We start from the raw sequence: 12,236 nt of genomic DNA, 5'->3' as shown, positions 1-12,236 counted from the left end.
TTTTTAGTTATTAAATACTGAACATGATCAAGCAGGGGGACTGTATTATTACAAAAAATGAGTGTTATAGGAAAAAGGCATTTGTTAGAAAAGCCAGGTTTAGCTGAAGGGCATGTTCTGACGCTGAGCAGAGGCTAACTTGAAGAGCCTCAGCCTTGGGCAGCTTAAGTCTTTCTGTGATTCTGTGAACTGATTTCTTGGAACATGTTATTCTTTGGGTGGTCAGTCTGTGGAGGGCATAGTATTTAAAAGAATTCACAAGTCAATAATAGGAAGAAAGGAAGAGCCTGACCTATTCGTTACTTCCCTGACACCAACTAAAATACCACTCCTAAAAGTGAGAGTATTTTAAAGGGTCCTCCTAAATGTCAAAGTTGGCAAGGGTACAGGAAATTTTAATATATGATTTAAGTACTTAATTTGTGGCAGGCATGGAGTCTTTAAAAAATTCATGGTGAACTTTGGCAGAAATTATTTCAACCTTCACAGCAGAATTCATAGTGTAAGATCACAGCAAGATGAGACCCTACCAAAACCAAAAACCAGACCCGCTCCCAACAAGTCAATTCTGACTCACAGAGACCCTACAGGACAGACTAGAACTGCCCCCATGGAGCTTCCAGGGCTGTAAATCTTGATGGGAGCAGACTACCACATCTTTCTCCCCGTGGAGCGGCTTGTGGGTTTGAGCCACTGACCTTTCTATCAGCATCCAAGCGCCTAATCACTGTGCCACCAGGGCTTCTTGTATGAAACTCTACCAATCATCTAATTCAGACCCTCCCTCCTCAGTCTCCGTGTCTCAGAGAGATGAAGTAACCAGTTATGGTCTGCCCATGACTAGCATCTCGTCCCCCATTTCTGGCTTTCTTCACGGAATCAACCTGCCTCACTTTCCAAACAATCTACAAACAAATACTATAGGCATAGTGTCTACATGGCAAATTAGAATTTCACAGTAAGACTTTTGAACTTGCAAGTACGGATACAAGAAGTTCTTTTGAAATGTCACTATCTCCAAAATGTTGGCACTTGGCACTGAAAACACACACACACACAACCAAATTTTGTTACATTTTCACAAAAGTTATTTGTAAATTCCAAATTATAGTTATTTCTGATAAATGCTACCTATAACCAAACCAAACCAAACCCAGTCGAGTCGATTCCAACTCATAGCGACCCTACAGGACGGAGTAGAACTGCCCCATAGAGTTTCCAAGGAGCACCTGGTGGATTCGAACTGCTGACCCTTTGGTTAAGCAGCCGTAGCACTTAACCACTACGCCACCAGGGTTTCCATGCTACCTATAGAATATATGATTTAATTTCCAAATGTTTCACTTTAATAACAGTACTACCCAAGAAAAACAAAACAAAAAAACTTACCTCAAAAATTTCAAAGCCATAAATGTCCAAAACACCCATGACCTTCTTTCTCACTTTTGTTTGTGCCTTTAAAAAAAGTTTCAAATTAACTGGTTGATTTAGGCATGAAATACAACAGTAAACAAAGCAAACCAAGGAATGTAGTCATGTACTATAACTTAATTGTGTTTCTTTACCAAGAGAATAATTGTAGGTTTTCTTTTTAACTGATGAGAGACATATTGGTATGGAATGTCCCGGAAGCTTTAGTAATAAGTGAGTTATTTAAAGAAAGCACTAGTGGTGCAATTATAAAAACAGGTCTCTGTATCTTATAATACGTGGGGTCTTTCAAAATCAACCTGGCCAATACTCTCATTTTACTGAAGAACGTATTAGCACCTACAGTGGTAAAGTGATTTTATCAGCCAACTACATACAGCTGTTTAGTAGACAAGGTAGGACCAGGAGCTGGAATGCTGATTCACAATGGAGTAACTCTGCAAACTGCATTAGACTATTCAACCTGTGAGGTATTTATAACACCTGGCAAAATGCAATAAACAAAATCTTTGACAAATTTCAAGCCTAGGCAAGGTAAATTCTTTTTAAAGAAACATTGTCATAAATGGTTATCATTTTTCTGATTATAAAATCAGATGTTCTTCAACAATGTTTATACTGTAAATATCATTTATTACAACCAATTTATTTTATTATAGAGAATCGGTACCTTAATGCTTTCATTGATTCGATTTACCAGCCATGAAAACAACCTGCTGTAGAGGTTTTTAGCCAGAGCATCACGGGCATAGTAAGCCTATTGAAAAAGAAAAAAAGAAACTCAACACCCACAATTACCACAATACTTAATTTCAATGAAATTATAAAGACACTTTAAACAATATTTAAAGCTGTTTTATTTCAGATTTCTTTTCAGAACCAGTTTTTATTATGCTTTGAATGAATAGGCAAGCCCTTAAAAAAATCAGCTGAACTGTTTATACTCGGTTATTTTATACTTTTTCTCATTTTAGGAAACCAATTCTAAATATTGCAAAAGCTTTCTCCACAAAAATATTCATCTCAGTGTTAATGTAACAAAGAAAATCTGGGGGCACTTTAGAAATCCAACAACAGGGTGACAGCAGAATAAATAAACACTCACTGAAAAAGATGTAATACCGTTATCAGATGATGAAATAGAAAATGTTTATGTTGTATTATGTGAAAATAAAAAGAAACTATATAATTAGGACAATGGCAACTACTTTTTTTTTTTTTGTAAAGCCCCTACACATAGGAAAGAAAATACATTAAAATGGTTTTGACTGAGGGGATGTGTAATTTTTTTCTTCGTTCAACCTTTTTAATATTTAAAAAAATCTTCCATGATGAGTTTTTAAACTTGTATAATAAAAATAAAATCCTTTTGTTTATTTATTTACTTTAACACCATTCGGAGCGACTTGACAAAGAAGAGGAAGGTGTCTCTATGACCCTGACTTAGAATCAAAAGACTGGAGAAAGTTAGGTTTGGTGGGGAGACCGTCAGAGCCCTTAAGTGTCCTGGGTGCTCAGAGTGCACAGCGGGGAGGTACTACTGACACGTCTCACACAGCCCTCCTGGGGCGGCCTGGCGCCAAGGAAGGAACTGGCCTAGGGAGAGGCCAGTTAGAGGTTTTGCTGCTGTTTTTAACACTTTGGCTGTAAGTGCGTATTTTGTTGCTTAAGTAGAAAGTTGGATGTTCTGTTAAAACAAACTATTACATTTTTATTTTATGAAGAGCACAACTTGTTCGGTTATGTTGGGGTTTCCCCCCTCTGCATTTCCTCCTAAATGAAGTGTAACAATTTTAATAACACACTCAATTCCTTGGCAACATATTGTAGCTGAAAAGAGTGCACCTTTTCCCTTCACCTGACACTTCTGAGCTAGTCTCAAATCTTCCTCACTAAGCCTCTGAGAGCTACTCCAATCAGGGTTCGAAAAATATGCCCAGAAGTTGGCAAAAACAATCTTTTTGTACAATGCTGTTTAAAGAAAGGGGTGGGTGGATGATTCAACAGTAGAAAATACATGCAAAATATAATATAAAGAAGCCAAAATATAATTTTACATGCATACGCTTTCTCTAATACCTTTTCTTCTTAAAATACCATATTTTTTTGGGAAATAGCGTGTGCCTTCTATGTTTGCCAACTGCACCCTCCCCGAGAGGTATATTTTTAAGCGTGCTATTCTAAAATTTCTTCTACAGCAATATGAAAATACCTCGCGGGCGGAGGACGCAGTTGGCAAGCAAGCGTGGAAGGCACACGTTATTTTTGCAAAAATACAGTGAGTAGTATGGGTAAATGATTAGAATGGTGCTGGGCACACAGTAAGTATATAGTTCATTGCTGTCAAGTTGATTCAGACTCATGGCAGCCCCATGTGTTTACAGACTAAACCTGCTCCATAGGGTTTCCTTGGCTGTAATCTTTACAGTAGCAGACTGCCAGGACTTTCTTCTACCATACTGCTGGGTGGGTTCAAACTGCCAACCTTTGGGTTAGCAGCCAATCACAAACTGCTTGTGCCATCCAGGAGCCCTAGTAGGTCTACAGATTTATTTATATTATGATTTTTGAAGTATCCTTTCCTTCATGGTCCCGTATAATTCTTTCTTAATCCTTTCTCTTTTCTTCTTGTAAATTCAAGTTATCTCAAAACACCATGTATTTGCACACAGATACTTTTTCATCTTAACGTTCTCCAGTGTTTTTAGTTCTGTGCTACCTGCTTTAAACAAGCCACCATTTCAGTATGCAAATGAATTAAGAGTAACAGCTTATTCTGGCAAGCGGCTTTATATTTTTTAATGTGTGTATTCGCAGCCTCATTAATTCTCTTTGCTTCACTCAAACAAATATTTATTCCAGGGGTTGCAAGCTAAAAAGTTTCCAAAGACTGTCTGATAGAAATGAGTGAGAAGTGGTGGGATCTGGAGGGGCTGCTGGATGCATTCCAGGCTAAAGGTACCCGAATCCAAAATTAAAAAATAAATCAACAAAACTAAATGAAAAAACCCACCCTTTAACCAAATAAAGCATGTGTAATTGAGCTCTTAGCTCACCCCATGTATGGTCAATTATCCATCCCTGACTTCTGATTTACGCTAAGGAGCCCTCGTGGCGCGGTAGTTAAGTGCTTGGCTGCTAACCAAAAAGTTCAGTGGTTTGAACCCACCAGACGCTCCTCAGGAGAAAAGACCTGGTGACCTGTTCTCGTAAAGATTACAGCCTAGAAAACACTACGGGACAATTCTACTCTGCCACATGGGGTCACTATGAGATGGAAACAACTCAATGGCAAACAACAACAATGATCTCCACAATAATATCCTATAAAGCAACAGGGCAGGGACTTCTGTTCCCACTTAAGAATCCCTAATAAAGTGTGCAGGAATGAGGGAAGGCGCCAAGTGCTGCTGAGCTACCACCTCAGATTCTAAGGATGATATGAGAAGGCCACGCATTTCTGCAGCTGCATGGGGTCACTGTGAGTCAGAATCTATTGGATAGCGATGGATTTGGTTTTTTTATTTTTCTGTTTTTTCAAATGAAGCTCCCTGAGAAAATTCCAGGCAGAATCTGCTCCAGAGAGTGTTAGGCAAGGTGGAGATACAGAAGATGCATCCAACATGGAACTCACCCTCCAGGAGCTTACACTGCAGCTGGGGAGATTTAGCTAATACGAGTGAAACAAGCAGGGGCCCATGCCAAACAGTAGGAGAAAGAGGAGTTCTGAAAAGGGAGAACCAGAGAGCCCTGGTGGTGTGCAGTGGTTAAAGCGACTGACAGCTAACCGAAGGTTAGAAGTTTGAAACCACCAGCGGCTCCATGGGAGAAAGAAGTGGCAGTCTGCTTTCACAGAGATTTATAGCTTTGGAAACCCTATGGGATCGCTATGAGTTGGAATCAACTCAATGGCTGTGGGTTTGGTTTGGTTTGGGGTTATGTAATCAAAAGAGTCCCCGGGAGGTACAAATGGTTGCTGAGCTCAGCTGCTAAGCCAAAAGGTAGGAGGTTTGAGTCCACACAGAGGTGCTTCCGGGAAAAGGCCTGGTGATCTACTTGTGGAAAACTGGTCAGGGAAACCCTATGGAGTGCAGTTTCACTGTGACACACACGGGGTCACCGTGAGTCGAAATCTACTTCAGGGCAACTGGTGGTACATAATCAAGAAAGGCTTCTTGGATGACACTCAGTCAGGTGAGGGCCATTTAAACAGGCAGAAGGAAGGAGCAAAGGCATGTGGGATGTGGGGCAAGCAGGGGCAAAAGCACCAGGTAAAACTAAGTCTAGAATTTAGAGAACTAGCAGGGAATAAACTGAGATAAGCAGTGTAGGTCAGATTACAGGTGGCCCTGAAAGCCAGTGACACAGCAAGTGGTGGAAGCTGAATAATAAACCGGTCTGAGTTTCCCTTATTTCAATACTAGCCATCATATCTGGGGAAAGATCTGAAACGCCTCAGGGAAAATCAGGCATGGCGCAATAGATGAGAGCGGGGCCCAAGAATCGAAGGTATGAGGAAAACTTAATCAAAGAAATCACTTCTCACTGGAATCAAAACCTTCTAGGCAACACGATAAGGTCAGCAGAACTTACTCTGAACACTAACTACACTTAAAAAAAATTGGCTTGATTAAGACGCTGACTAATTGACAACTGCAAGCCAAATCCTTTTACATCACAGGTTCAAGAAAATGTGGAAATTTTTACCCAGTGACACAAGGTGACTCAATAAGCTTATAAAGTCAAAAGTACCTGGGCCTGGTTTCTGTAGAAGATTATTAAAAGCGAGAGTAAAATGCAGAATAAAACAAGAAAAAAAAAATTATGGGTATTCCTAAAGGGCCTACAACACAGGCGTTTTCATCACATCATTAGATACTTAACTCCCAGGGGCTACTGAAAATGAGGGTGATCTCAAAGTGTAGTCCCCAAACCAGCAGCAGCAGCTCCACCTCTAAATGGTTGAAATGCAGATTATTCGGCTCCTCCCTAGACCCACTGAATGAAACACTCTAAGCTTGGAGCGTGAGCTGTTTGACAAGCCCTGCCAGTAATTCTGATGCATCAAGCTTGATGACACTTCTGTCCCACTCTAACCCCAAACGTCACCTTTCCAGCCACATTCTTTCGCATCCTTTTCTTATATCTATAGCTGCAGCCAAGCTGGATCAATCCTTTTCCTTATATATACTGCAAACTTGGTTATTCTGCTTTCTCTTTTTGAAATGCCCCTTGCCCCATCCTTCAAGGCTGGCTCAGAAACCATCTTCTCCATGAAGTTTTCTTTAAGCCCTTCTCTCCCCAGTAATGGCCTACACAGGGGCTCGTTTGAGCAGGGTCTCGGCAAAATATTCTTGATTAAGTCAGTCGCTGGCCATCTGACTTTGAAAGAATAAGACTGGCTTGGACAGAGGTGATGGCAGAAGCAGTAATTTAGGAGGGTGGGCAGATAACAGTTACAACTGGAAAAGGATTGCTACAAACCAAATTTACATATACATAAAGTTTCAGTATTTTCCACAGCCGAAAAGACTCATCTAAAATAAGAAGCCAATGTTGAAAGAAAGTAAAGACGTGTAGGCATTCTTATATTAATAAGAAAGAGAGATGTCGTCCAGCTCCACCACAATGTCTTACAAATGTTTAAGGTTAGTTACATGGAGGATGAGACAAGAGACTAAAATTGGATAAACAAAATAGGGCTGAGTGGGAAAATTCCTGAATTAGTCATTTAATTCCAGACCAGATCCAAACATTGGTCCATTTAATTTGAACTACAAAGAGGAGTGTGGTCCATTTAATTTGAACTACAAAGAGGAGTGTGGACACTGAATTTTTAAAAGAGAAGAAAGTAGCTCACATTTGTGTCTTAGAAAGACTGCACTGACCACAGTGTTGAGGACAGAGGGAGTAGAATATGGAAGGTTAGTCGCTGTTGTTAACAGCTTTAACTCAAGGCAACCTTATGTATAAGAAAACAAAGTGTTGCCCAATACTGTGCCATCTTCATGGCACTGGTATGTTTGAGTCCACTATTGTGGCTACTGTGTCAATCCATCTCTTTGAGGATTTCCCTCACCTTCGCTGGTCCTCCACCTTACCAAACATGAGGTCCTTCTCCAGCACTTGGTCCCACCTGGTAACATTTCCAAAGTAAGCGAGTTGAAGTCTCAACAGATGGAGGGAGTATAATATCAAAGATAAGGAGGCCAATTAGGCCGTTTTGAGAGATGTCAAGGACCTGACTAAAACATCAGTAGGAGGGTTGAGAGAAGGTGACAGGTAGGAGAGCTGTAAATGGCACAGATATGAATTGGTCACTGACTGGCTGTCAAGGAAGGGAAAAGGATTGAGAATCATTTCCGAGTTTCTGGACTGGGAAATGAGATAAATGGTCAACATCTTTATTTTACAAATGAGACAATGGGGCTAACAGAATTTTCCTACAGAACCCAAGGTCACAACTGCTTGTAACTGGCAGAGCTGGGACCAGGTCACCTGACTTACAGTCCAGTTGTAACTGTTATCTGCCCACCCTCCTAAATTACTGCTTCTGCCATCACCTCTGTCCAAGCCAGTCTTATACTCCCTCCATCTGTTGAGACTTCAACTCGCTTACTTTGGAAATGTTCTTACTCCATGTCATCAATCTCTTACCTTCACCCCACTTGGCTCCCCACTACAAAACCAAGATGATATTCTCTTTGCCTACTACCAAGGTCTTTAGTAATCACTACTGGAAAAGAAATCTACTAAAAGCAAGAGTACTAGAATAACGGGGTAAAGAGAATAATTTTAGTATAGATGGACTATTAGCACACAGAGGACATGCTCATTTTACTTAGTTACAGAGCTGCAAAAGAAAAAATAAACATTTGTCAACAGTACAATATTCATTACAGAGGAGTCTACTACCCTCCATGTCTGAAATCCTTTTCTCTTGGCTCCCCCAAACACTATGCTCTCCTGGTTTTCTCTGTCTTACTGGTGCTGTCTCAGTCTCCATCATGGATTCCTGCTCCTCAGCCCAGAGTTCTGTCCTAGACCCTGTTCTTTCATGTTTATACATCTCTTTGGATAACTTTATTCAGTATCATGACTTTAAACACTGTTTCTATGATGACCCTGGCTGATATCTCTAGTCAGACCTGGACCCACAAATCACCTGTCCACTTGGCATCTCCACTTGGCTGTCTGGCAGGTATTGTTGTTGTTGAGAATATACATAGCAAAACACATACCAATTTGACAGTTTCTACATGTACAATTCAGTGGCACTGATTACAGTCTTTGAATTGTGCAACCATTCTCCCTCCTTTTCTGAGTTGTTTCTCCACCATTAACATAAGCTCACTGCCCCTAAGGTTCCTATCTAATCTTTCGAATTGCTGTTGTCACTTTGATCCCATACAGTTCTTAAAAGAACATAATGCTCAATGCAGACATTTTTTACTAGTTAAGCTAAACTATTGTTTGTTTTTAAGAAGACTTCAGGGGATACTTTTAGTTTAAGGTTTAAAGATTATAGCAGGGCAATAGTTTCAGGGGTTCACCCAGCCTCCATGGCTCGAGAAAGTCTGGAGTCCAGGAGAAGTCGAAATTTGCTAGGAGGTATCTTAACAGGCCAAAACAGATAGCACAATCCCACCTCCATGTTGAAATAAATTTTCCTTCTCATCTTTCTCAGGCTCAAGAAAATGTACCAGTTTCCCAAGTCAAATCTTATCATCTTTGACTACTTTTTTCCTCACATTACACATTCAATCCATCAATTAATTCTGTTAGTTCCTCCCCAGAATAAATCCTCTTCTCCTTCTTTATATGACCATCCACTTCCAGGGCACCACTGTATCTCATTAGTCTCTCCATTTCTACTTTACTTCCCTACTGCCCATCCACCACGTAACAGCCAAAATCATCCTTGAAAAATGTCCACCATATAACATTGCTCCCCTCTCTGTCACATTACTTGGGATTTATTTCCCTCATCACTACGCCTGAAATTATTTCACTGATGTATTTACATTAAAGTAATAACTATTAGCCTCAAGTGGCCCTGGATGATGCTCAGCAATCCTACAAGTCCATTCACTCCACCCACTCTCCTAGATGCCCATTTCACAAATCCCCTCTCTCCATAAACCTCCACATCTCAACCGGTTCCTTTTTTTTTTTTTTTTTGGCTCCTTGCAAACTCCTATTCCTCTCTTCCCATGCTGTCTCAAATCCATTATAACCGGGCCTTTGTCCCCATCACTCCACCAAAATAACTCCTATCGAGGTCACCAATGACCTTCACATCATTAAATCAAATGATCAGCTCTCATTAAATCAAATGGTCAGCTCTCAGTTCTCATCGTCCTTGACCATCTACATTTAACTATGGTTCTCCCTCACTCTTTCTTGGAACCTTTCTTCACTTTGCCTCTGATATATTGTTCTCTTTTGGTTTTCTCCTTTTACCTCAACTAGCTTCTCCTTCCCAGTCTCCTTTGATTATCTTCTCCTCTTTACATGTTGGATTTGCCCAAGTCTCAGCATACCTTTGCCCTTCCCTGTCCACATTCCCTCCCTAGGTCACCTCAAGAGCCTCATGGCTTTTATCACCATCTATAGGCTGATAAAGGAACCCTGGTGGTGCAGTGGTTAACCAGTCAGCTGTGAACTGAAAGATTGGTGGTTCGAACCCACCAGACACTCCATGGGAGAAAGATGTGGCAGTTTGTTTCTGTAAAGATTTATGGCCTTTGAAATCCTATGGGGCAGTTCTACTCTGTCCTATAAGGTCGTTGTGAGTCAGAATCAACTCAACAGCAATAGGATATGCTGATAAAGGAGTCCGTGGATGGCTCAAACAGTTCAGTTCTTGACCACTAACCAAAAGGTTGGTCGTTCAAATCCATTCAGAGATGTCTCGGAAAAGAGGCCTGGCGATCTGCTTCGGAAAGGTCACAGCCATGAAAACCCTATGGAGTGTAGTTCTACTCTGCAACATGCGGGGTTGCCATGAGTCAGCAACTAGTTTCAAACACTGATAATTGTCAATTTTAGAATTTCAGTTCAACATCTCTATTTGGATTCTAATTCGTATCTTTAACTTCAAATGACCAAAATCATACTCCTACTTCACCTCCAGATAAACTTGCTTCTCCCGCTGTCTTCTCCAAATCAGCAAATGGCAACCCCATTTTCCAGTTGCTTGGGCCAAAAATATTGGAGTCATCTCTCTTCTCTTTTCCTCATACCACATATTCAAGCCATCAACAAATCCTGTTGCCTCTATCTTCAGAATATATCCGGAATCTGGCCACTTCTCACCAACTCCACTACTACCACCTGGTTCAAGTCACCATCATCTATTGTTCACCTGGGTCAGTGTATGTCTCCTCTAAGTTTCCTGCATTTACCCTTCCTACTCTCCAATCTTTTCTCTACGTGCAGCCAGAATGACCCTTTGAAATGCAAGTCAGATCATGCCACTCTTCTGTTCCACAGCCTCACTTGGACCCTCCTTCCCTCACCCCCATCTCTATGGCTCTCCCTTTTTCTGCTCTACTTTTACTCTGTCCACTGCACTTACACTTGATAGCTTGCTGTACAATTTACTTAATAATTATGCTTACTGTTTACTGTCTAGCTCTGCCTGCTAGAAAGTCAAGCTCCATGAGAGCAGGGACTCTCACCTGTTTAGTTGAACCATGCCTGGAATATGGTATAGAAATTAAGATAAGAGCATACAAACTAAGATTTTTATTTCACTTATAGAAAAGTATCACGGATTGTATTAAAAAAATTCTTCTGAATGTTATGTTTCACCCACCTGAGCCACGTTCAGTGTAGTTGAAACTTTCTCCTGCTTGGCTTCAACTGTTCGGAAACTGAATGCTCGTTCTAGAACTGACTGATCGATGCCGGTCAACTCACAAATTTCTTTTAACTCTGTAGGGGGAAACACAAAATGTGTGCTGGTAATAATGTTTCCATTTTCAAGGCTATCGTGTTTTCTCTAACAGTTTGTTTTATGATCGTCACATTCAAAATGAACTGTATAAAATGTACAAATCAAAATATTTAAAATAGATGCAATTACATTTCTGTTCGGTTTTACTAGAAAGCTTTTTCAAATCAATGAAAGCAACAGTTTCATCGTCTAGATTAAAGACTGGGCGAAAATTCAAAGGAAGTCTGTTAAACAAAGTTGAGTCTCCACTGCCTTACCATTTTTATCCTTGATTTTGCTTTCATCTAAACCATTTACTCGAGACTCAGGCTTGAACTCTATGTTCCCCAGTTTCAACACTGCTGCCACCACCTCCAAGACAGACTTGACTTCATGATCCATAAAGCCCACGATCTGCATGGCATTCTGGAAAAAAAGAAAGGCATCTGTTTTCTTTCTGTATGTCTTTTTTTTTTTTAAAGAATCATATTACAGACATATTTCTGGGAGGAAAAAAAACCTTAAAAAACAACTTTCAAAAAAGTAAACCCGTTAACAGACCCAGTATAGAACCAACTTGGGGTTAAGTCTTGTTCAGCGGCTTCCAACTGTGATTCAAGGAGCCCTAGGGCATCTCGCATGGTGTGGTAGAGGGAGACATACAGGGAGGAAGGTGGAGAAGAACAGGCCACTTTCAGAGCTCTGGGTCCGCAACCTTGCTTCAACCGTAGCAGTTCACTGTGTGTGTGTATACACATACACATATTATATATATATAAAATGCAGATATATACATAATGTATTTATAAGATGTGTGTACGTGTATATACATATAATGTATTTTTCAAAATACTGGGGTTCTGCT

At 40.4% G+C, this 12,236-nt stretch overlaps 1 protein-coding gene across 5 annotated transcripts in view; it reads right to left on the bottom strand.

Moving 5' to 3' along the window:
• Nucleotides 1–12,236, bottom strand: part of MYO1B (myosin IB) — a 201,328-nt gene that overhangs the window by 47,033 nt on the left and 142,059 nt on the right. For all 5 annotated transcript variants that reach the window (XM_049887718.1, XM_049887721.1, XM_049887722.1 and 2 more), the window contains exons 10-13: nucleotides 11,650–11,797; nucleotides 11,252–11,370; nucleotides 2,102–2,188; nucleotides 1,390–1,455 (exon numbers count right to left, since the gene is read on the bottom strand). In XM_049887718.1, coding sequence (XP_049743675.1) covers nucleotides 1,390–1,455; nucleotides 2,102–2,188; nucleotides 11,252–11,370; nucleotides 11,650–11,797 — 420 coding nt within the window. The remainder of the gene's footprint in view (nucleotides 1–1,389; nucleotides 1,456–2,101; nucleotides 2,189–11,251; nucleotides 11,371–11,649; nucleotides 11,798–12,236) is intronic.

This window comes from Elephas maximus, chromosome 6, assembly GCF_024166365.1.
Source record: "Elephas maximus indicus isolate mEleMax1 chromosome 6, mEleMax1 primary haplotype, whole genome shotgun sequence".
NCBI lineage: Eukaryota > Metazoa > Chordata > Mammalia > Proboscidea > Elephantidae > Elephas > Elephas maximus.
Note: the sequence above shows the minus strand (reverse complement) of the source record. Positions and strands in the feature narration are given on the sequence as shown.